Source organism: Neodiprion fabricii, chromosome 1, assembly GCF_021155785.1.
Source record: "Neodiprion fabricii isolate iyNeoFabr1 chromosome 1, iyNeoFabr1.1, whole genome shotgun sequence".
Lineage (NCBI taxonomy): Eukaryota > Metazoa > Arthropoda > Insecta > Hymenoptera > Diprionidae > Neodiprion > Neodiprion fabricii.
Window position 1 is genome coordinate 13,998,891 of NC_060239.1, and position 26,591 is coordinate 14,025,481.

At 44.0% G+C, this 26,591-nt stretch overlaps 1 protein-coding gene across 6 annotated transcripts in view; it reads right to left on the minus strand.

Annotated features, from left to right (window-relative positions):
- Window positions 1-26,591, minus strand: part of LOC124175079 (MAGE-like protein 2) — a 238,982-nt gene that overhangs the window by 142,585 nt on the left and 69,806 nt on the right. For all 6 annotated transcript variants that reach the window (XM_046554989.1, XM_046554954.1, XM_046554964.1 and 3 more), the window contains 2 exons: window positions 24,844-25,001; window positions 24,575-24,640 (listed from right to left, as the gene is read on the minus strand). In XM_046554989.1, the coding sequence (XP_046410945.1) occupies window positions 24,575-24,640; window positions 24,844-25,001 (224 nt within the window). The remainder of the gene's footprint in view (window positions 1-24,574; window positions 24,641-24,843; window positions 25,002-26,591) is intronic.

Sequence of the window (26,591 nt, forward strand, 5' to 3'; positions counted from 1 at the left end):
GAATATTCATGAAATAATTTTATACCTTCACCTTAGCTCTTAAGAGAGAATTTTTTTCAATACGAAGCTTATGTAAGATTCGACCTTGCTTACTGAAACCGAGTTATTTTTTGCATTCCTAGAGCGATAGTAACCCAACACCGCAGATCCTTGGCTCTGAATGTACCGCAGCTATCGGCCGACCTTACACTTTGGTCTTGTCTGAACCCGTCCAAATTCTCATCGTAGAGTTCACATTACATGACGCAGCTCGAAACCCTCCATCGATGCTTAGTGGTGTTCGGAGTAGCATTTTCTTAGATTTTGAGACTTAATTCTAGATACAATTACAAGGTACAAAACGTATGTAGGATTAAAGGTATACAAGATGGATAAATGAAAAAATATTCATAATTTCAATCTTTTTTTTTGTTTATTGAACGTAAGACTTATACAGAACATTGGATATTTGAATGCGATACTCAGATTATACGTATACGAATTCAAGTTGACCGTACGGTCCGCCAAGATAGCGTAGATGCAACCGTATCTCCTTACTGGCTGTCGTCACCTCCTGGAACAAATCTTCATTTTCGTGGAGGGCCTTGGTTAGTCGGTTGGGCAGAAAAATCGTGAAAGAGTCATCCAAGTCCAGAACGATTTTGTCTCCAAATTTCGTTTTAACCCGACGAACACCATTGACTCGGTATTCGAAGTATACTTCGAGGTCCGAAAGCTTTTTCAAGGGCAGAAATGTCTCCAGGCGAGCGACTACGTTCAATTTTGAAAATTCCATGATCGTTACGGTCGAGTTGTATGTACTCGAAATCTCTTGTGAGTTGATTGAGGTCAGATCTGATTTTCAGCAGATGTTTTACTTCTCCAATATTCTTGAGGAGCAGTTCTAGTCGTTTCTTCAATTCACGTTGTTGTTCCAGAGCACTTCTCATTTGCAAGAAGAACAGCTTCAGACTGGCGACGAAGTTTTCACTTTTCATTTATATAACGTTCCCCCACCACATAATTTGAAATTTGGTGGAGGGTAAGGAATGTCACGGGGCTGATATCAAATACGTATGTTTGTGTATGCGCGTGCACCTTTTAGCATTCCAAGAGCGATAGTAACCCAACACCGCAGATCCATGGCTTTGAATGTACCGCGACTATCGGTCGACCTTGGATATCAAACCGACATCCGAGTAAGTGAAAAACAATTCTCGGAACCATTAATTTTGGAATGTCACGTGGTTGATAACGTGGGAAAGGAATGTGAGGTGGTTGATGTTACACGTCAGCGATATCCGAGTGAATAAAAAACAATTCTTCGAACTATTAATTTTGGAATGTCACGTGGTTGATAAGGTGGGAAAGGAATTCGGAGTGGTTAATGTTACACATCAGCAGTCATATTGTGGGAAAAGAATGCGGGACGGTAAAAAAGTTCTCGCCCCCCGCTGCGCCCTCCACCGTCGGCAGGCGAGCACTACAGACATTCGGTCGGTAAGATTGTCGGTAAAACAGCACGATTTTGACCCTCGATCGATAAGAATTGCCGGTAAGGCAGTGTGATTTTCACCGTCGACCGATACAACTGCCGGTAAGGTTGCATGGTTTTATCTGAGGAGAGTGGGGGTAACCTTCAAGGGTTTGCGTCTGAGCTGCGCGGAGCGGCTCGGTAGGCTGCGCGGAGCGGCTCGGTGGGCTGCGCGGAGCGGCTCGGTCGGTAAAGAAGATGTTTGTACTCCGAACTCTCATAGCCATACTACTGTTCCCAAGCAGTCGTTGATGACAAGGGCATACTGTCTACCTGGTTACCAACAACCATCGGAGTACCTCAGGGTTCCGTTCCAGGGTCACTTCTATTCACGCTCTTTATCAACGATATTGGCAATAATCCGTGCTACTCCGACCGAATAATATTCGCTGATGATACGCAAATTTATTTACAATGTTTTCTTTCCGAACTTAATCATGCCATAGCTAAAATCACCCACGACGCTCAGACGATTGCAGATTTTGCAAGACACAACGGGCTGTCGCTCAACGTAACAAAATCGAAAGCCTTTATTTTAAGCAGTAACGCATTTGTAGAAGAAATTGATTTACTTGCGATTCCTCCCGTACAAGTAAATGGTAATCCATTACCTTATGTGTCATAAGCTCGCAATTGAGGAATAACGTTATCTTCAAATCTGTCTTGGAATAAGCACATCTCTACTATTTCTCAAAAAGTTCATGGCACTCTGCATAAATTGAAATTTCATAAAAACTCTCTTTTCACTCAACTTAGGATCAAACTTGTTACAACCCTTATTTTTCCTTACCTAGATTACGGCTGTCTCACTTATTATAATTTATTTCAAGAACCTAACGCTAAACTTCAAATACTAATTCATTGTTGTATCAGATTCATCTATAATCTTAGGCGCGACGAACACATCACACCTTATCGTAAACGTCTCCGATGGCTTTCTCTTGACAACCGTCGCAACCATTTTCTAGGGATTATTGTTTACCAGATCCTTTTTCTGACCTCGCCAAGGTATCTCAGCGATCTTCTTCCCTTAGAGTACCCTTCCTTACGACGATCAGTCCGACATCCTTCTCCTTCAGTCCTTCTCCATATTCCGAATCATCGAACTGTCAATTTTCATAACTCTTTTCGCTTATCAGCTTCCTATTTCTGGCATTCACTTCCCCTTCCAGTCACATCCTCTATATCCCTAGACGTATGCAAATCTCGCTTATACGACCACTTACTCGAATCTGAATTCAGCTCATAGGAGTTCCGTTACAGCTTTACAGCTTTACTGACGCACGACTTCGACGCTCTTACTGAATATAAACTACTATTATCTATTATATATTATATCGTTACTATATCGATAATTCCTTACTAATACGCCACTAATATCGTCTACAATGAGAGCATTGATTTCATCAACACTTCATATGACGTTCGTACTTTTTATTATATAGAATTGAGTTATTTTCTATTTTTTGTTTGTTATTTTTCCCATTTTTAATTTTTATTTACTACTAATAATATATGTCTAAACGCACTACGAAATTACATTGAACAAAAATATTCAGATTAAGTTTCTTCCATCACAACGCTTGTAACTAAATTTGTCCCATAGCTTGCTAGGGCATAATAAAAATATCAAACAATCAATCAATCTCTCTCTCCCTCTCCCGTTTCCGTTTCGTCCATTGTTCTACGATTATCCATAAGGCAAGAAATAACAATCTAGTGGGACATCTTTTTTAATTGCAAATTAGATTGTTGCTAAACTGTCAACTTTTTTTCAACCAAATTTAAACTGTACTTTCTACTACTTGAAAGCTTTCCAAATCCACAATTGCAACTCCTCAAATGCATTCTAACATTTTTTTATAAAATAATGCAAAAAAACGTCTTTTTTTATTTTCTGAGTGCGATAGTTAATCAACAAATTATATATCGACATCGGACCAACGCCAAAAGATAGATTTTTTAATTGTCTACAACTTTCAATTTAACTTTTTTTTCGATCCGACCAATAGTTTTCATTATATATGCAAAAAACAAAAATAAAAAATGATTTCCGGCATTCCACCGCAAATTGTTGCTAAACGCACGGACAGCATTTGGCGCAAACTTTAGGGGATAATATGGACACCTGTTTCTGTCGGAATCCACAACTAAATTTCGGGTAGGCGAAAATCGTCATTTTGGGCTCTTGAACAGCTAATTTGACTGGACTAATGGCGTCAATGGTGCGTGTGGTGGTGTCTTCTGTTCTATAATACTGTTACAAAGGGTGAAATCACCCCTTTTGCCCCCTCTTTAATGATCTAGTAGTCGGCATAGATAAAAGACGTTTATAAACCTCTTATGTCTTTAAAAAAGAATAAGGTTGCTGCGCCAACCGATATTATTGTAAAAACAGTCTTGTTTCAGACTTTAAACAAGAAACACGTATATTGCATTAAAAGCATTTATCACGATATTTTTGTTCACGCCTTTGATTTGATAATAAGTAAACTCGCGGATCCATATTTTATTAACGTAACGCCTAAATCGTTACAATACAAATTCCGCACGACTTTACTGTATTTTCGATGTCTTGATCAGTATTAGGCGTACTATTGCGCCAAGGCCTTGATCTTCGCAATCCTCAGGTGCGGTGCATGAAGGTCAGCTAATAGCTGGTCTCGTGACGATTCTGGTATAATTACCCTACATCCCCAGAACAAATAATTCCCTTCTATTGCGATTTTGTTCTTTTTAGCAAATCATTTTTGCTTCTCGCTGGACAAATCTTTGTTGTTGCTTGACCATCCTAAGATGCAAAATTTTACAATTCTGCTCAAAACTTCGTCGCGTTTTATTTCAAGGACTACCTCCTGCCAATCTACGATATTCATCTTTTCATTGACATAATAAACCGGTGTGAACTCTGCGCCAAAAATATTTGTTTCATCATCAACCGGTAAACGCGACAACGCGTCGCAGTTTCCATTGCACTCCGATTTAATGTACTCGATCTTGTACCGAAGCCCTGACAAAAAATATGCCTACTTTTGCAAACGGCTCGCAGCTGTAAGCGGTATACTTTTTGTTGGACCGAGTATGTGCTCTAACGGCTTATGATCCGTACGTACTATTGTTTCTCGGCCGTAATCGAAATCATAAAACTTCATCAACCCGAATACAATCACGCTCACCTTCTTATCTATAATTGCTCTGTTCATTTCCTTTTCCGGTATTTTCTTTGATGCGTACGAGATCGGTCTTTCCGTACCATCTTTATACCTGTGCGATCAAATTGCCGACAGCCCGTACATTGACGCATCACAAGCCAAAACCAATTCTTTGTCTCGATCGTAATGGGCCAGTACCCTTGGTGATATTAACTCCTTTTTTACCCAGCAAAAAGCCTCCTCACATTCTTTGGTCCATACAAAATTTTTTCTGTGGGCACCGTCAAAGAGTGGCTTCAATTTTTCAGATCTATCCATCAAAAATCTCGTGTAAAAATTAATTAGTCCAAGAAATGAGGCAAGCTGTTTGCTGTTTGTTGGCCTTGGTGCTTCGACCATTGCTTCTACCTTTGATCTCGCCTTGTGTAGGCCGGCCGCATCACTCACATAACCTAAGACTTCAATACGCTCTTTCATAAAATCACATTTTCCTCTATTCAATCTCAGCCCGCGTTCCTCTAATTGTTTGCATACTTTACGCAAATTTTCAAGGTGTTCTTTATCCGTGCGGCCGGTTACAAAAATATTGTCTAGGTAAGCAATGGTGTTTGGAATACCCTGCAAACACTCATTTATTATTTGCTGAAATTCGCCTGGGGCCGGCGCCGTGCTCTATGTCATTTTCGTGTACCGGAATGAACCGACGTGAGTCGTAATCGTTAATAATTCTTGTGATTTATCGTCAACCGGAATCTGCATGTAGGCGTGCGGTAGGTCAAGTTGCGAAAAAGATGACCCTTTTTGTAATACTTGGAAAATATCGTCAATACGTGGAAACGGTTGTTTGGTCACGTGCAAGTCCGGGTTTACCCTTATTTTGAAATCACCGGAAATTCTTACTTCGCCATTACTTTTTAGCACGTGGACTATTGGCATGGCCCACTCGCTCGATTCCACTTTTTTTAAATGACCTAAATTTTCTGAACGTTCGATCTCGTTCTCTACTTTAATTTTGAACGCGTATAGCACGTGTCTTGCCCTCAACGCGACTGGTTTCGTATTTTCTTTTACGTGTAACTTAATTTCCCGTTTATTATACAAGCCAAGCGTGCCTCCGAACAAAACATTAAATTCGGATACCATTTTTTCTCTTACATCGTTCACATTCAGGTTTAACATTTTATTGGTATTGCTCAATGCAGCAATGCTGACAAATTAGGCCATACACCCTACTCTGCCAGCCACTGTCTACCAATCAGTAATGGGCCACATTCCCTTTAAGCAATAGGCAATGTTTTCGTTTGATTATTTAAGTTTACTTTCAAATTCGTTAGTTGCCCAATCGGCGTCATCGCGTTATGTACGTAACCGTATAAATTTGTGCAACATTTACCAATTTTCCAATTTCTGAAATTTTCATTTTTGAACCCTTCTGACATTACTGCATAGTACGTACCTGAGTCTACCTCCGTTGACACTGTTTTACCATTTAGTTCGACCTTGATGTACAGTGGATCCGACTTTATATTATTTACGAAATTACACGCGTTTTCGTCATCTTTCGCCCGTAGTGAGTAAAAATCGTAGATGTGGTCGTGCGTTGAACTGCTGCTGCCTTTCCCCTTGTCCTTCGATTCTTGCAAAAATCTGTTGCTGGCTCTCTTTTTTTTAAAACAGGCACTCTCCAGATGCCCCTTTAGGTGGCAGAAACTGCATGTCGCTCCGTCTCGGTGTTTGCATGTCCGAGAAATGTAGCCCGGCTTGCCACAGCAGAAACAGCTCCGCTCAGTGCTCGTACCTGGATTGTTGGGTTTTTTGTATCAACTTTGGGCTTGCCCTTTGTCAGTTTTGTCTGTATGACTCATAGCAAATACGTCCTCTCTTTGATTTTTGGTAGCCAAAGTTTTCACTACTCCCGCAGCATTTTTCGTTGCACTTTCTCGAGCCGTTGCTTCTTTGAGCGCTTTGTCGAAGGTGAGATCCGTCAATTTGAATAACTCGACCCTCGTCAACTCGTCGTGTATGCTAAACACTAATTGGTCACCTTTAAGTCCGAAAAATTACAATTCAGTGATAATTTTCGTAGTCGTGCTGCAAATTCAGCGACTGATTCGTTGATCCCTTGTTTGGCACTGTTAAACGTGCATCTCTCCATTACCTCCGATGGCTTAGGGTTGAGGTGTACTGTCATTATTTTTACTATGTCGAAGAATTTCTTCGTAGCTGGCTTTTCAGGCGCACACAAACTTCTAATGAGTATGTACGCCTCTTCATCAAAATACGTCAGTAACGTGGCCACTTGCATTTCATCATCGTCAAGTTTTTTTACGACAAAATAAAGCTCCATTCTCTCTATAAATGCTTCCCAGTCATCTGTCTTCAGATGGAAAAGTAATTTCGTATTTTCCGTCATCATGTTCACATCGTTCGTGTTCACCTCGTTGTTATTATCCACTGCGTGCCTGGTTCTTGCCTTGTATACTTCAGACTGCTTTGTCCGTGTCAAAAGTCGCTCTGTTATTGTTCCTTCCTCGTTCTCTGCACGTACTAGATCGACCAGTTGCTTTCGCAGTATATCCCAGCTCGCATTCTCATCTACTTCGAAACCTCTTTTCTTTAGCTCGGAAATAATATCCCGCTTCAATAAATGATGTGCTTCGCTAAGCGTCAATTGCTGCTTAGAATCAAAGTATTCGTTCTCGGAGTCCGACTCAGACATTGGCGTACCTCACACTTTCGCCCCGGGCTTATCACCAAGTTCTCAAATCACTTTATATTAAACCACGCACGGATGATTTCTTGCGCACGTACACTGTATGTATGTATAGGCGTTTGTAATAACTCTCCCGTTCACGCACTATTTCAAATTATTAAATCGCGCATGAATTACTTCTCGCGCCCGTACAAAATGTATGTAATCGTTAGTCATGTGCCCAAATCCTCGTCGCCAATTGCTATGTACGCTAGGGCTGTGGATATAGGGCATAATAATTAGACGATCAAACGAACTTACCTTAAGTGATGTTCGATCGTGATTATGCTAGGCGTCTTGTCCGAATAGATCAATGGTAGTAACGTCAGTTGCTCGATCCGTCACAGATTTTTAAATTGAACCAAAAATTCGCGCCTACGCCTCTAGATGGCGGTGCCACTCTCCCCAGAAGCCCCTGCGCCTTATGCCCCGACACCATTACATTTGAAAGCCGACAAATTGCATCTTGAATAGATCAAAGAAGGGGGGGAAAAAACAGGGAGGGTTTGATCTATTCGGACAAGACGCCTAGCATAATCACGATCGAACATCACTTAAGGTAAGTTCGTTTGTTCGTCTAATTATGCTACGTCGTCTTGTCCTCTAGATCAATGGTAGTTGTTCAAAGTTTTATGCAATTTGTATTTGAGGATAATTTGGTGCGTACAGTAATAATTATAAACTTTAAGTTGACATTGACAACATCTGTCTCACAGCCATTCTTGTACTTAAGTAATTATGGATTTGGATATCTTTATATTTTTTATCAGAGGTCGATTATAGAATCGCGCAAACACCCTCGATTTTTCCGTCCAACCCGCAGCTTTTCGGATTGTTTCGATGTCTACACCTCTGCGATATGCCGCGGAGGTAACCGCGTGTCTAGTACTGTGTGAACCGAAAGTATTTGTATCAATGCCACTTTTGGCCATCACTTCCTTTATCCACCTTCGTATGGATTGCGTTGTTGCCACACGGTGAGGTTTTTTACATGTTATCAGTACGAAATCTTCGTTATTAGGTCGCAAACTTGCCGGAAGCTTGATGTAACAGTCTAAGACCGTAGCTACACACAGCTTGGGTTGTTTTTCAAAAAATGGCAGACACAATAAGGGTTGCTTTCTCCCCAATCCCGAAGTTTTTATACGATCTATGATCTTGACTTTATTCTCTGTGTCAGTCTTGTCGATACAGCTTAATCTAATTTTTGACAGCGTTTGCACTCTTTGTGCTGTCACCAACGCTAATAACATGACTAGTTTCTTTGTCAAATCCTCAAACGACAGAGTGTCGTGCGGCCAAAGAGTTTTTAGATAGCATAAAACAGGGTCAGGGTCCCAAATTTCTTCATATTTTGCTGATTGCGGGCGTAATTGAGCCACACCTCGAAAGAATCTCTTTATAACGGGCTGTTGCCCTATATCGCCTATAACTATTAACGCTAAAGCTGATCTATACGAGTTTAACGTTCCATAAGTTTTTACGTGGGATAAAGAGACGGTTAAAAACTCGAGAACAGATGAAAGTGGAGCCTGAAAAGGGTTGGCTCTCTTCCTTTGACAAAAATCCCACCAGAGGCTTAATGGCTTCCGGTATTGCTTAATGGTTACTTCCGACAACGATGCCATCACAACCTGTACGGACTCCTGAGGAACGCCTTTCATAACAAACGCTTGCCCGATAACTTCCCGACAACCAGGGAAAGCGAGGTTCGCAACGGATGGAATTGCCTGCAATTATCAATTAACAAATCATTTTCTGGATGAAAAAGGATCGGTTGGCTCACCAACAATTTCTGAAACAGGGGGTACCACGGCTGTGTTGGCCAGAAAGGCACAACCAACACCCCGTTTGCTTTCTCAGCAATTATTTTTCTGATTGTTCTAAGGATGACAGCGAATGGTGGAAAAGCGTAGAAATATAAATTTGTCCACGGTATGGTAAAAGCATCTACCGCGCACGCCTCTGGGTCTCTGTGCCATGAGACGAATTTTCTGCACTTTGCATTTACATTCGATGCGAACAAATCTATGTCGAATTTTCCGAAGGTTGTATCTACTTGATTATATGCCCAGCTAGCTAATTCCCATTCGGTTTCGTTTTGTTTGACTCTCGATTCCTCGTCTGCGTCTTTATTGTCGCGAGAACTAATGTATGGAGCGAAAATCCACAAGTCGCGAATCTCGCACCATTGCCAGATTTCCTTTGACAAATTTGACAACTTTGGAAACTGAATGCTACCCATACGGTTTATGTACGATAACGCCATCGTATTAACGACACGAAGCAATATTTCACACGAATGTTTATCCTTGGCAAAGCATTTGAGCCCGTAAAATACCGCTTTTAATTCGAGATAATTAATATGTTCTTTTCGCTCTTTCATGTTCCAAAACCTATGTGACCGATTTCCCTCGCAAGCTACTCCCCAGCCTGTTAACGAGGCATCGCTGAAGATTTCCATCTCAAAATGGTCTTCCCTTATCGGGTTGACGCACTCTTTTATATTTCTTGTTCACCACTCTAAGTCTAGGATTAGATTGTCCGATATTTCCATGGTTTTATCGTAATTTCCATTTGTTTTTTGCAAAGTTGAAAATTTTTATCTTTCAAATTCTTGATGTATAAATTCCCATATCGAACCCCGGGACTGGCAGCTACTAAAATTCCAAACAATTCGGCAAATTTCCTGATTTGACAATGACTGATGGTCTGAAACTTTCTCGCGAGATCATATATTTGATTTCTCTTGCTTTGTGGTAATCTAAGACAGAATTTTTCCGAATTAAAAATAAAACCCAAAAATTTCACTTCTTTCGATGGTTCAAGGACATATTTTTCCATGTTTAATATTAGTCCGGCTTTTTCAATTAACTTCCGAGTCTCTTGAATATTTTTTCGGCATTCTTGTGATGAATCTCCAAATAACAAAATGTCGTCTATATAGACGACAGATTCACATCCCTTGGACCTCAGTTTTTGCGCTATTGGTTTCATGAGTTTCGTAAACACGTACGGTGCTTTACATAGCCCGAACGGCATACAATTAAACTCGTATAACGTGTTTTTATAAATGAATCTAAGATATTTTCTACTAGATTTGTCAACCGGAATCAAGAAATACGAATCCTTCAGATCTATTGTCGCCATAAAAATGTCTTTTCGCAATAGTCGAATCGCTGTCTTTCTGTCCTCCATTTTAAAATGCGGTGCTGAAATAAACATATTCAATTTTTTCAGGTTAAGAATAAAGCGCATATCACCGTTAGGTTTTGGCACGAGAAAGTATGACGAAACAAATTGTTTTTCGCACGGCTCGCATTTAGATATTGCGCCTTTTTTGAGTAATTTACCAACTTCTGTTTCACAAGCAATAATTTCTTGATTTGTTAATCTTGGCTGACTGTATTCAACTTGTGAACCTGGTTGACTTACAAAAGGAATAACATAACCCTGTACCGATTGTAAAATGGAGAGGTCGTAGGTCAATTTTTTCCACATAGAGAAAAAATTTCGCACACGTCCTGCGATTCTCACCGGGTCTATTCCTTGTGTCGACGATTGTCCTTGTTCCGGAAGTCTTTCGGTTTCGGTCCCTTCCTCTGAGAGTGCCCCGGTGACTCGCTCCGGAGGGACGGCGCCAGTTTAACTTCTCCGACTGTTGTTCCCTCAAAAAATTGTTTGGTCTTGAGTAGAATGATGCAAACCTGCGATTTCCTTCGCGCGGTGCGTTCCCGAAGTTTCGTTGATATCCAGTCGGTTTAGTCAGATCTTTAGATGATTTTTCCATGGATTTAGCCGCCTTGAGATTTTCTGCAAACTTTTCTCCATTAGCCATGCATCACGTGGACTGTCGTTGGCAATATTTTTGACAATGGGGTTTAATCCCGGAATCATAAAAGATTTTCTTGTTTTTGTCATCTCACGATGTAGGTCAGATAGAATTCTGCCTGCATCGGCCAGCTGTTCGATAAATTTTTGCGTGTCAACTTCTCGGTCGGTACTCCCTTCCGCTTTCAGTGCTTCCGTTAGCACTGCGCCAATAGCGTTGATGCCAGCTCCGAGTTGATCTTGAGCGGCGTACTGATACGCGTCTTTCTTAATCGCCAACTGTGTCAAGGCCGATTTTATTTCTGGTTGAACTTTCGGCGCTTTGATAAAAGGACAGTTTCCTATTGTTGGATATTTTCCCAGGAGAACGCGCTTTTGGTCTATCGGCAGTCCATCTTGCAAACTCTTTGTCCAGCGCTCTGCCACTGCCACATGGATGTCGGGACACCGTTGATTGTATTTAGATGGGTCGTCTCCCAAAAGCCCCAGTGTCGCTTCGGTGAGTTCTGTCGGTAACTGCTTTTCTTCATCCTCGGCCTGTTTTACCGACATTTCCGTGTGGGGACTAGGACGTGACGCATCTCGCGGATTGCGCTCACCGCCCTCTTTGTCTAACCCTTGTACTGCCGCTACGGACCAATCACGACTGGAGTGTGACGCATCTCGCAGATGGCGCTCACCACTCTTTCCGTCGGAATCATAGTTTATGGACCTCGAACTGCTTCCTGGATACGAAAGCTCATGCCGCGGATGTGACGATCGTCTGTTCTCGAGATACGCTCGCCATTTTCTTTGTCAGAGCCCCATGACTCGTTTCTTCTTGAATATCACCCTGAACTTGAGCGCTCGTCCTGGTGACGCGGTCTTGAACGCCTGTTCCGATGACGCGATCTTGAACGCCTATAGCGTGAATGAGATCGCCTGATCTCTTCTTCCAGGCATCGTAATTTTTTCATAAGTAGGTCCTTCGATGAATTTCTATATCTCGGAGAGCTCCCCGAATATGACTCTGACCGCGAACTCATTTTTGCAATAAAAGAAAACTTTTTAAAACGCACAACTGAAAATTTTCCGACTCGTATTCTAACGTGACTGTCACGGATCGCACAGAAAAACGTAATGGTGCCGGGGCATAAGGCTCAGGGGCTTCTGGTGAGAGTGGCACCGCCATCTAGAGGCGTAGGCGCGAATTTTTGGTTTAATTTAAAAATCTGTGACGGATCGAGCAACTGACGTTACTACCATTGATCTAAAGGACAAGACGACGTAGCACAATAACACAGTGATACACTTAAGCTAATATTATATATTTGGGTATATCACAGGTGTGTCCAAGATTACGCGTACACTGAGAGTGATCGCCGTAGGCTTACGACTTGCGACGGAGAGCCGCCTTACACATACAAACTCACACCGCTTCACACACACACATACTCACTCCCACTCATAACGCGCATACACCACACTTATAATAGCGAATTGATCTGACAAGTTCCGTGGAAGGGCTCATCTTGGGTACTATTGCTTGCGCTTAGACTCTACCTACAGCATCTGTCTTACGGTTAGAATAGTTTGGCTTTGCGTGTTTCAACTTTCCGTTACTGCTTCTCTTTGCCGCAAGACTAGAATCAACAACGTGTTAAATTAAGATGACGGAGGTGCCCGTTGACGCGTAGCTGTACGATATGATGAACGATGAGATAGAGTTGGCGTTGGCGACTGCAAGGGTGAACTCTACCGCTGAGTTACTGGTGCGCCGCGACCGATACGTGCGACACCTCTCACGTGAGCGCGGGGATCGGACGGTCACATGGGAACCAGAGGACGAGGATGTCTTCGCCGGGTTGGCCGAATTAGCGACGATTGCGGAACCGGTGAGGGAACAGCCCCGAAGGGCGATTCGCTGCTGTTAGAGCCCGTGAACATCACCATCGCTACCTGGCTGACCACGGCAGCAACAACGAGCACGGTGGTGAGCGTAGCAGTCGCATGGGCGGTTATTACCACCTCGGCGGTGTACGGTAGCGTCCCGCAGCCGACCGCGTACCAAGTGCCAACACAGACACCCTTTCACTCGGTCCCGTTTTTAGTGGCGTGCAGATCCCAGGGAAAGTGGGGAGAGGCCTCCCCAATACCGGGGCAGCAGCACGGGCTCGAGCAGCTCGTGGTAGACTCTACGCGACTGGTGGCGGGGACATCAGCACTACGGGTTGAATTCCGGTCGCTACCAGTCGACCCCGCGTTAATTCCCCGCGACATGGTGACCGCTACTCTGCCGGGATCCAGGCATGGAATCGCGGACCCGGGCAACGGTTCGCGACATCCCGAGAGCCTTGAGAGGATGGAACCTTAAGTTTTCCGGAATTAGCGAGCCGAGCATCGAGGATTTTTTGACGCGGTTGGACGAGTTGCGGGATTATCGGAGTTGAGCGAAAAAGAGGTATTAAGCTCGCTCACGATGATCTTCTCGGGCGTAGCCTTAAAATGGTTGCGATGTGAAAGGGACAGTTGGGTCACGTACGATGAGTTCCGCGCGGGGCGTTACGATTATGGTTCGGCGACGGGATGGCAGGAAATCGCGTGGAAGATCAGGCTGGGTCGCGGACTCTGGGACCGGCAGAATCGGTAACTGAGTACCTAGCATGCGTTCGCGGGTTGCTGAGGCAGACGCCGCGCCCATATACGATGGAGCAACAATCCAATTTGGCCTTCAAGAACTTGCGTCCCGAGATTCGCGAAGTCCTCCGGAGAACGGAAATCTGGAACTGGGGAGAATTAACCTATCTCGCCACCGAGCGGGAAAGGAACCTCGCGCTGTCTCGCGAGTACTGCCCTCTACCCGCGCCGAAGGAGTCGTTCATTAGCGAGTTAGCGTACCGAACGAAAACCGCGGCGAATCGAGGCGAGGCAGGGTTAGCCGTGATCACCGAACCAGCGGCCGAGCAGACCGTGGCGCAGACCATCGAGAAGCTGCTAGCGGACCAGGTCAAGGGGCTTGAAGAAGAGTTAATGAAGGCAGCGGCGGTAGCGGCACACAGCAAAGTGGCGGGAACCCGGCTCAGACGAGACCGGCCTCGCCGAAGCAACCTGCGCGGGGAGTGAGGAGAGGTCCGGCCCCCTCAACTGAGCAGCCAGCGATGCGCATAGTCCGAGCCGTGCAGTATCGTGGCGACAAGGTCTGGGACGAACGCCTATGTCTAAATTGCCATCTCCCCGGGCACCGGTTTAATAGTTGTCCAGACCCTTTGCGGATATTTTGTTACCATTGCGGATATGACGATGTATATTCGACGGATTGTCCACGGTGTTCGGGAAAGCAGGACAGGCCGCCTCGTTAAGTGTCGACGCGGCGCCCTGAGTGGAAAGCACCACTGCATTGCGTGGCGTCCAGGAGGAGATCGCGACGTGCTTTCCGATGCAGACCATGGAGCTAGGCAAATCCTGGTTTTTGTGGGTATGTATCGGGGGGCATGGATCAGCGCGTTGTCGGATACCGGCTCATTGCGAACATTTCTCGGTACGGTCGGAAACAAGATCGCGCTAGAATACGGACGGCAGGTTAAATCACCCCGCTGCTCGAGTGTAATATTAGCAAACGGATCAGTAGAGCTAATAACCGGAGAGGTAGAGCTTCCGATAACTTTGCTGGGAATCGCGCATGAGTTCTCCCTACGGATTATTCCCACCTTAGTTGGAGATAGCGTTCTCGGAATGGAATTTGTGCGAAAGTTCGGCCTCGTGATTGACGGTGCATGCGAATTATGGAGGATAGCGGATATCTCGGAATATGAGGGGAGATTTGACGGCAGTCGGCCGATCCAGGTTAACGAGGTGTCAGTTTGTAACGGTATCGTAGAGTTAGCGGATAGTGAGAATCAGGAATTACAAGATTTCTCGGCGAAAGAATTACCAAAGGTCTCAGGGGAATTGGGCTTCATCCATCTCGCGGAGCACGCAATAGACGTGCAGGGGAGCGCGGCGATAAAGCAGCGGTACTATCTCGTGTCTCCGAAAGTGCAAGAGGCAATTAACAAGGAGGTGGATCGTATGCTCGCGGATGGAGTAATCGAACCATCCCAAAGTTAATGGTCGACACCGATAGTGATGGTCAAGAAGCCAAATGGAAAATATCGTTTCTGCTTGGATTTTAGGGAAGTGAATAGCGTTTCGAAAAAGGATGCGTACCCGATCCCGTTTATGAACGGCATTCTTGACAAATTGCGGTCAGCCAAATACATTTCGACTATAGATGTGAGTCAAGCGTACCACCAGATTCCCTTGACCCGCGAAAGTCGCGAAATCACGGCGTTTACGGTCCCAGGTCGCGGATTATTTCAGTTCGTGCGAATGCTACACGGGCTTACCGGAACTCGGGCAACATTTCAGAGGTTAATTGATAAATTAATTACTCCCGAGATGGAACCGCATGCCTTCGCGTATCTCGATGACATCATTGTAGTGACCACCGACTTTCGTTCACAATTCAAATGGCTATCTCGCGTTCGGTACCTGGGGTTCAAGGTGAACCGGGACGGCCTACAGGTCGAGGCGGACAAGTTCAAGCCGATCCTGGAGTATCCCGCACCGAAAAATCCACGGCAATTGAGACGATTTTTGGGTACGACTTCGTGGTATGGGAAATTCATCCCCGAGTTTGCGAGTGTGGCGGAACCTCTCACACGGTTGTTGAGGAGAAATTAGAAATGGGAATGGAATGGCGAACAGGAAGCGGCGTTCAAGCACATCAAAGCCGCGTTGACGTCGGCTCCGATTTTAGCGTGTCCTGACTTTGAGCACGAGTTTATCGTGCAGACTGTAGCGAGTAGTTTGGGTATTGGCGTCGTCTTAGCACAAACCATTGGAGGAACTGAGCGTGTGATCGTGTACGCGAGTCGGATCATGTCAGACGCAGAACGAAAGTATTCCACAACCGAACAGGAATGCCTCGCAGTGATTTGGGCCGTCAAGAAATTTAGGGCATACTTGAAAGGTTATCACTTCACAGTGATAACCGACCACACGAGTCTCAAATGGTTGCGGGAATTGCGAAACTAGACGGGGAGGTTAGCTAGGTGGGCGCTCGATTTGCTTGAATACAATTGCGAGATTGAAAATCGGAAAGGGGCGATGCACCATGTGCCAGATGCATTATCGCGAATGCATGAAGGCGAAGAAGAAGCGACTGAGCAACTGGTCGCCCTCGGCGCCGCCGAAGGCGACAGGCCGGGGGCCGAGCGTAAGGCCGCCTGAGAAGTCCTCGTCGATCCATGGTATCAGCATCGCGTCCGAGACGTCGTAGACTACCCGCACAAGTTTCGTACGCGGTCGGTGGTCGAGGGGCGTCTATATCACCTGCGGGCGGATTCCTTGATCGAACCGATACTAGCGGACTTGGCACCGTGGAAATTAGTGCTCCGAAAGGAGAAACGGTCGCGATTCTTTACCGAGGTCCACGAAGACCCACAGGCGGGATATCTGGGCGTTGAAAAGACCTACGTACGAGCGAAAGCCAACTACTATTGGCCCGACATGTATCGCGATACCGTTTTGATGGTGAGGGCTTGCGAGCGTTGCCAGGAGTGCAAGGTGCAACAGGTGGCACTGGCGGGCCTTATGGGTCGCCGGGTCGTCGACACGCCCTGGGCCGTGGTTGCCGCTAACGTCATGGGTCCGTTTCCAAGGAGTCGCGCTGGTTTTGAATATCTCTTGTTTTTCGAAGATTAATTTACCCGGTGGGTGGAAGTAGTGCCATTGCGGAAATCTGACGCAAAAAACATTCTCGCGGCATTGGACAACCTCATGCTTTCACAATGGGATACCCCGGTAGTGCTACTAACGGATAACGGAACGGAGTTCGCGAATAGGGACGTCGACGAGCTGTGCGCCGCCTACTATATTACCCACGCGAAGGTACCACCGTACCACGGGCAAGCTAACCCCGTGGAAAGGGTGAATCGCGTATGAAAGACCATGATCGTATCCTACATTGACGCAGATCATAGGGACTGGGATGTACACCTCCACGAATTTCGATTTGCGTACAATACCGCAGTACATAGCTCGCTGAGAGTCAGTCCAGCGTTCTTAAACTTAAAGCGCGAGCCCAAACCACGGATGCAGTTTTGACGGTTGGTGGAAGGTCCCGCGGAAATCCCCGTTCTCCGTCCCGAAGTATGGGGTAAAATAAAAAGCAAAACTAGGCAAATTGCGTGATTGAGTAACGAAGCATCTCGAAGAGGCCCACGATCGACAGGCACGATACTATAACCGAGGTCCCCGGGATGTTCGATTCGAAGTAGGGGATCTGGTATGGAAGCGAAATCGAGTCTTGTCGTCAGCCGCCCAACAAGTAGCCACGAAACTGGCTCCTAAGTTCGCAGGACCGTGTTGCGTTAGGGGGGTAATCTCCCCGGTCGTGTATGAAATAGAGAATAACGAAGGACAGGGTTTCGGAAGACACCATGTAAAGGATCTGAAGCCGTACGTGGAGTCTGAGGATGCGTCAGGTGGCGACAGGAGGGGGGGAATCGTGAGAGAGGGGAGTTTCTCGCCCTAAGATAACGAGGGCGGCGTGAATTACTCAAAAATGAATTGCCCAACAGATGCGGATGCGGACGTACTGCGATCTTTTCGCGACGTAGCGCGACTCGCGATGCAACCCGGGCCGGGTGCCGTCACAACCCCCTTACTGCCAGCCCGAGGACCGTGGCCCCTGGGAGCACCACAAACGGAGTGGAGGAGGTGGCTGGCCCCGAACTCGTGCTTTAAATGTGGGAAGCGGGGGCATAGCTATCCGCAGTGTTCCGCCCCCTTGGAGCGGTTCTGCTGACAATGCGGGTGGCCGGGGCACACAAAATTCACGTGCCCCGAGTGTTGGCGCCGGCCCAACGAACCATTGCAGAACCACACGCGAGCCGCGCGAGCCGTCCGCGAGCGAGGGGAACCCTTGCCGCGACCACCCTAGCTGCCAGTCCCCCGGCTAAGGGACTTACCTCCACGCGCACGTGCCACTTTGGGGCCCGTAATGGATGATGAGTACCTGAGAATCCATTGGAGAAACCTCAAAGCCCTGGTGTGGGCCCTCCCCGAACCCGGTTGAGGGCGCGGAGTTCCGCGTTAAGACCGGACTAAGGTGCGCGACCTTTGCGAGACATTTTTTTTTTTGTAGTGTGTTTTCTGTTTTTTTTTTTGGGTTTGATTATTATATCTGACTAGCCTTAAGGCAAAAATAAAGAGGTTTCTTTCGTTACTCAAACGTGTAATATAATGGTCTTCCTAGTAAGGGTGATGGTTTTCCAATATTCTAGGTCAACTCGCGAGTCCAAGCGCTCATGCCGACGCAGTTGCCGTCCAGAAAAAAAACCAGGAATGGTGGGGCGAGGGCCGGTTTAGAAGAAGAAAATTTTTTTTTGCTGTGCATTCTGTGGAGGGGGATGGAGTATCCTGAGGTAATGACGTTGGGTATCCTAGGTTGCGGTCACTCCGAGGAGTTCGCTTCACGGGAATTGGCGCTGGCGCTCTGTCACCCCGGAATCCGTCGAGGGGCGGGGGGTTGTAACGTGGCGCTTTGGATGCGCGTTCCAACCCCCCCCCCCCTCCCCCGAACCCTAGAGGAAACTTGGAATTAGAGATCCCCCGGATCAGACCGCTAATCATTTCGAAAAAAGGCGCCAGGACAAAGGTCACGCATCCGATACTCTGAGAGGACAATTTCCGGTCTGGCAAATACGATTTTTCAGGATTTTTGTTTATTTTTTCTTTGTTTCGAGTACATGCGACATCATACACGGGATCAGCGGCAAATTCGAAAAGCATTATAGGATCACAGTCGCGACGGGTCGCAAAGAAAGGAGGGCTTCCCACGAGGCTGCGGAGAGAGCGTCAACGTAGAGCTCTGCCACGAGGGAACCCAAGGTGGACGAGATTCCCGTTGGTGGCCGGCGAGCCGTAGCCTCCCATCACCACGCTGACGTCACCCAACCTCGCGAAGTCGTCACTACGCCACTATCAAACTACGGGATACCGGAGACTGGACAGCCAATCAGCACCCCGCAACAACGAGAGCCAACGATAGCGATAAGTTAGGCCATAAGAATTTCGGAAAGAGAACACCAATGAGAGCAGAAGAGTTTTTCACGACGGATAGCGCCTATGTTCGAGGCATGTTCGAATTGCGTTTCCGATTAGCGGAGCTCAACACTTGAGTCCTGGTGAGAGTTCGCGACAGTTGTGCATTAGAAAAAAAAAACAAAACCAATAAAAGTAATTAGAGTGCAAAATGGCGGAGGCAGATGTGGGCGCGTCTTTGGTGTGGCTGCAAAGCGGTAAGCGCTACTTATTCTTTGCGAACGCATTTCGAGTGCAATTTAAATCGGCGCACCGGTCAACGGTTGGCCAGTTCCTCTTTGAGTTGAGTAGCACTCGAAATTTGTTTGCCAATCTCCTTGTTGATGGCCGTAGCCTGAGTTCTCGCGATAATGCGGAGAGTTACAGTTTTGGGTTGAGTCGCTCTTGTTTCAAATTGAGTGCAGCCAAATTCCGCTGCATGGGTTCCAGTTGAGTAAGCTTAGGTAAAAGTCTCACCTTTCGTGTAGGTCGTGTATCATAATGCGTGGACGCTCGGATAAACGGGGCGATTTTTGAACTTTTCGGGAATTGCGAGTACAAATTGAGTTCGGATGCGTTTCGATAATAGCCATACGATTACCGGCGTAATTAAGAGTAACAGCTAGAGATGCGACTAGCGCGTCGAATAAGGATTGGCTTGAGTTATTGCTCTTGTGGATAAGCATTGTAGCCTGGCATTAACGCTCTATTTCGTAGAAGACAATAGCGAATTGCGCATCGACTACGATTTTGGTCCTATTTTTTTTGTCTAGTGGTTTATTGTCAAGTGGCGATTAGCGCTGTTATTAGCAGAGGACGGTCGCGGTTAGCCCGTCAGGTCAAATTCTATTTTTGGGTTTTTGAGTTGTTGTTATTATTAAGACAGCGACTAGCGCACGTAGGCTTAGAAGCCCTCTAGATTTATTTAAACTTTTCTTTTCTGTTTGTTTCTTTTTTTTTTTTTTTGTTAAACCTAAGTGTTTGGGATTTCGAATCGCGAAGAGCGACCTTTGAATTATTATTTCTCCTGTTTGTATTCTGAATCGCGACGAGCGACGTGTCAATTATCATTTCTCTTGTTTTGCATTTTGAATCGCAAAGAGCGACTTCTGAATTATTATTTTCCCCGTTTGTATTTTGTGTCGCGAAGAGCGACGTTGGAATTATTATTTTTTTTTATTTTGTACTATTGTTGGCTGGAAATATATATTATTTTAATTCTACATTAGCTTGGTAAAATAACGTGTTGGTGTTGAGTATCTCGCACTTTCCCTCTACCCATGACGGCAATCTCTCTTCACGGCAAGATGTCTCATGCGGTGTACCTCAGGGTACTGTTCTAGGGCCTCTCCTCCTCTCTATTTTTATTAAGGATATGCCCCTCGCGCTGAATCACTGTAAGCATATGATGTATGCGGATGACTTACAGATATATTTACATTGTTATCCTGATGAGCTTCCTCACGCTGTGGAGAGAGTTAACGAGGACGTTGCGATGATTCATGACTGGGTGCTGAAGAATATGCTATCACTCAATACCTCTAAAACGAAAGCACTCATAATTACCAGTGCTCGATACCGCAGCTCAATTGAATCATCGTATGTTCCTCCTATCCAGGTTAAAGATGAGGTTATCCCGTACGTCGTCCAGGCCAAGAATCTGGGTGTTATCATTAACAATACTCTGACTTGGTCGGAACACGTGCTGTTTATCTCGCGGAGAGTGCATAATACTCTTTGGCAATTAAAATCCAATAAAGAACTTCTGCCAACTCGCTTGCGGTCCTCGTTGGTAAACTCGCTAATTTTACCTCTTTTCGACTACTGTGCATAAGTTTATTGCGATTTAACAGCTGGTCTGGAGCTTAAGCTAAAGCGCGCCCTCAATTCTTGCGTGCGATTCGTATTTGATGTGCACAAATCTGAGCATATCAGCCCATACTACCGTATGCTTGGATGGCTTGATTGGGCTGATAGGCGCAAGTACCTGTTGGGAACTTTTCTGTTCAATACTATGAGTCTTGCGTCACCTATTTATATCTCTGATGAGTTGGTTTTCTTGTCAGCAATACGTCACCGATTCACTAGAGGTGACCCAAAGGATCTGTTTGTTCCTTTACACCGAACAACTGTATACGAAAGATCGTTTCTTGTATCGGCTTGTGTCCTCTGGAACTCATTGCCTACCTCAATTCGCGAATCATCCTCGGTAAATGTCTTTAGGCTAAAACTTAGGGAATATTTGGTCAGTAATACTGTTTAATTGCTAACTGATACCATCTTCGCTTAATATAATTCAATATGTTGATACTTAATGCATAACTCATACATATATATATGCTTTGTAGGATTAGCTCTTAGCTGACCAGTTTTGGTAAGGTTCCTCTGATTAGTGTATTCTATTTAATAAGCGCAGATTTAATTTAAATATTTTTTATATATTGTTATATGTTTATTTTTTATTTTTATTCTATTTTATTTTACTTTATTTTATTTATATTTCATTTTATTCTATTTTTATTTTATTTTATTTTATTTCATTTTATTTTATTTTATTTTTTGTTTTTCTTTCACCGAAAGCTGTACATGTTCAGTGCATTTGTGTTATCCTTAGGGGGCACATTGCTCCAGGACATTTTTATTCAACCCATTTCTCTCTCTCTCTCTCTACCCAATAATTACTCCTCCCCTCTCCGCGGTACTGAGCTACCGAGCATATTTTCACGGCAAAGCGCATTGACGATTTCGAGGCGTGTTTATCAGGCCAGGCGCCCAACAATATTTCGCAGTATTGTCTTCTGGATCCAGGTTACATCGTGGACGCCGAGTTATTGTGCATGTGGTAAGTTCTCGGTCATTTTCACCGAGTGGTCGAGGAGTGGGTAAAATCCACGTCACACGTATTTATCGTATCTATCATATCTATCACAGCTACCGTATATCCCTCACAGATATGTACCCGTCTCCGTATACCTGTACATAGTTATAACTCATAATAACATGTATTCGTACACAACGGCATATGGCATACAGATTGTAACTACACGTTGACCAATATACTGGCGCAATGTCAGCACTCGATTGGCTATCTCCATACCATATCTCAAGATTTGGTTAATTACTCTTTCCGTTTACCGTCTTATTATGAGTTCAAATTAACTTCAAAATAAATAGGAGGTGAAACTTCAATGGTATGGACCTCTGTTTCGAATTTGAACTAAATTCGTACAGCCATTTGACAGATATTGAGGTCCCAAGACTAAGATGAAAAAGAAAATGATAAAGACAGATTTTTCAAATGGTTGGTGTGTCTGAAACCGATCGGCAGATTTAACTCAGATTTATAACAACATGTTTACTCGTTCAAAGATATGACAAGCTGATTTCGATAAGTTAAACCAGGTTAATAATCCTTAGCTAGCGCTCGCTGGCCTACGGGTAGATACTTGGCAGTGATCCGTTACTGCAGGTCTCGATATGTATATTCACACTTAGTTCACACGAAACTTTCATAAAATGTTGTTTATTGGATTGTGAATATACAATTTGAGATGTTGTGAATGTAGGTGAATAGTCGTTTCAGACACGTGTATGAAATTATTGAATATAATACAGGTAATGCGCTAAACAGAGAAAGACGAAAAAAATATAGAAATTATATATCACCTGGTTATGAAACCATTCAACCATATCCTACAAAGAGAGCTTGCCCTGAGCAATTTTTATATTCGATCCACGGGGTGAAGTGGGCTAAGCGGTAGTTCGTAATATTTACAATTTGAGAGTGCTTGATGGTAAAATAACATATCAGTAAACGTTTAATCAACGACGTTGGGTTTCATATCTTCGTCTAGACAGTGGAATAGAAAACTGTAAGATCTCCTATTCCGAACCTTTATAAATACGAGTATCAGTGATCCCCTCATTTTGGGAGGGATCATGATTTACACCCATTTTGTAAATGGAGTGGGGAAGCCGGCGCCCTACTTCAAAATCAAGATCGAGATCGAGTGGTGGGAATCCGACCCGATCTCGCTCTCTTAACCCCGGGACGTCAACGTGAACAGTTCGAAGCACATCTCCGCGACAAAGTCCTCCAGGGGAACAACTGGCCAGCCCAACTCGAGACGATCGTCAACTTTGCGCAATCCTTTCCTCGCCAGAACCCTCCGGTCCCGGGGAGAGAGCCACCGAGGGACCGCAAAATTACTCCGGTAAGTAAATTTACTCCCAAATAAAAATTTACTCCAAAAAAACAGGTCGATTCTTAAAGTCCATGTAACGTCTCATCAAAGACGAGAGAAATCGACCCCCAATCGGTTACAACAAGTTATTGAATAATGCGAATGGATGGAATGTGTGTGAGTATGTGTGTGATTTTGTGTCGATAAATGTAAAGAAAGAAGATACAATCTTTCAATTTGTGGGATTTTGTGTCAATAAAGAGAAAGAAAGAAAATAAAATATTACAAAATGATGAGACTATGGCTGTGTTCAAAAACTAGACAACACTGTTAAAACTCCCTAGGACAGAGGTAGAGTTAGTTACGAACACGTCTTAAAAAACCAGATAAAAATTTGTTGACAGCACTAGGAGCTAATTTCGGAACGCGCCCATTGATGTTGAACAGTCAGTTGACCAAGCCTGTATTGCGGCATACATACTTAACGGTTATTTTTTAAATTGTCGATAGCTTATCATTTAATTTTGCTGACATGCCAACTCCGACTAGGCTGGCATTCTTTGGTAGATTATGATTACTCAATTACGGAACTAATAAGACGTTATATCGCACTTTACGTGACCAACTGTATAATTAGCTGTGGCAATTCTGTTGCTGCCTCGCTGTTCTTTCTTCTAACGTGAATACCACAGTATGATCAATACAAATAAAAATGCAGTTTTTAAAGTTTTCGCTATGATTTCATGCCTCCCAATTGTCATAAATTTCAAGAATAATTACACGGTAAGCGAATACCTGTATCAATATGCATGAAACTGAAACTGACGGCTAAGGTTAGCGGTCAAACACGACAATGTTTATCATAGTAAGACACAGACACCCAACAAGCAAAATGTCGTCGAATCTCTTATAAAGGTAAGGTATTAAAACGTAGGCGCAAATCTGTACCACTGTAATATATATATTGAAAAAAAGTTCTTTCAGTTCAGCCGCGAACTCATGCCGTTACCGTCAGGTTTTTGTCATGTGCACATACCTTGGTGTTGGATGGTGACTACATTAGGCTGACCGAGAGTACCAATATTCATAGTCTGGAACTGTGCTGTAAATAGAATGAAAAATAACGAACTCAAGTAAAATATTTTCAATTTATTCAATTCTTTGTGTTTTACAGATAAATTCATTTTCTCGAGACTAAATGAAAAAGGCTCAAAAATTTTCGATATACATTCAGCGTAGTAATGTTGATTTATTTTGGATGAGCATTTCTCTTTTAGTAAGTCGCAATAATCTGAGAGAACCTACCTTGTTGTATTTGATGTACATGAGGTTGTTCTATGACTTGCTGGGTTTGAACTGGGGGTGGTTGTTGTTGAATGTAAGATAGTAGTTCAGATTGCATTGTTTGTATCAAGTTGATCGCTAGTTGCTTTGCATTTTGGAGTGCCACTGGTTTCGAATGTCTGTCGGAAAATTAGAAATTTAGCAATTTTAAGCATTAATTGATATTGTGATATCTTATAAACTAACAGACGGTGATGCGGAAAAGTATAAAAAATTCCTTCGTGAATTTATTATGAAAACACGAGGTTGAGAGAAGAATATGCATAAATAGTATATTGTGTTACAAGTGCGGAAAATGTGCAATTTCCGATGAATGTAAACTTAGCAGCGTAAGACGCAGCGGTGAACATGTTAATCACAAGTCAGATATCGCCCAACCACACATGTGATACACACTGTATTCCAACACCTATAAAGGAAAGTTCGACGTGAAAAGCACTGAAAGTGGCACTGGCACCATATTAAATTGAAGTCGAGTAATATGCTAAATATCACAGCACGTGAAATTGGATTATTTGGAAGTGCGCATGCGACAAAGATAGCTTTAGTATGTCAAATATAGCATTTTCATTGCGCACATGCACCAATGTTGTTTTACCACACTATTTGGAAATGGGACGATCGTATTTTTTCAGTATATGTATATGTTAGAATGAATAAAATATTTAAAAAAAAAACAGATTTTACATCAAGAACGTATTTTTTCATAAAATGTTCCAAGTAGGGCTGTGCGAGTACTAGAATTCTTTGGTTTGGGTTGGGTCGAGAATAATTTATTAGTTTCGGGTCAGGTTTTCGAGATTTTCGGGATTCGCAAAAACATCAGAATTCATGAAAATGTTGGAATTTCAAAGAACATCAGATTTGTGGAAATTTTCGGGATGCACCGATCTTCCGATGAAATATGAAGTACTTTTTACTGAGAATATTGATGTCATTTAGATATACTATATACTATAAGCATTTAGTATTTATTATTTGCCCAATATTATGAAGAGTAGGTAAGTTAAGTTATCCACGTTTCGGGATTCTCAAAAATTTTTGGTTTTCCAAAGATTTCAGTTTTCCGGAAAGTCTTGAATTTCGCAACCATTCCATGATCACCAAAATCCCGATCCGCTATAAATCGGTCCCAACTCCGAACGTTTTTTCTCGAGATTGCTGGAACACGAACAGCCAGAGTTCCAGGTGACGAAAGAAGGATAAGATTTCACCAATAATGATTGTTGGAACCGGAATAAGGTTGGGAAGCGTAGTTTGGGTGGACTCCTATCATGAGAACAGCGTTTAATGTGATACAACGATTTAATATATATATATATATATATATGGAAAGAATGAATGTGGCACGAGTGACGGCCATCATCCAACTACTTGCGCTGGGACTCGTGCGCAGAGGCTCACTGGAGTTAGTAAAGACTTCTGAGTATGCGTTGGCGTACTCAGCAGGGGTACAGTAGTACCCAACAATAGTATATTGTGTGGCAAGGAGGCAAAGTGGGTCTTTTTACGCAGAGCGTAAGTTTGCAATACGAGTCGTAGGCAAGCGCGTGCGCGAGCCGAAGACAAATATTGAAAAAACGCGAGGCGAAAAAAACCTTACCTCCATGCTGCACACGATACTTCATGTAAGAGAAATATGGTTTGCAAGTTTCTTTTTATAGCGGACGATGAAAAAAAGCACTTCCGAGTACTGGGACGTGAAAGTG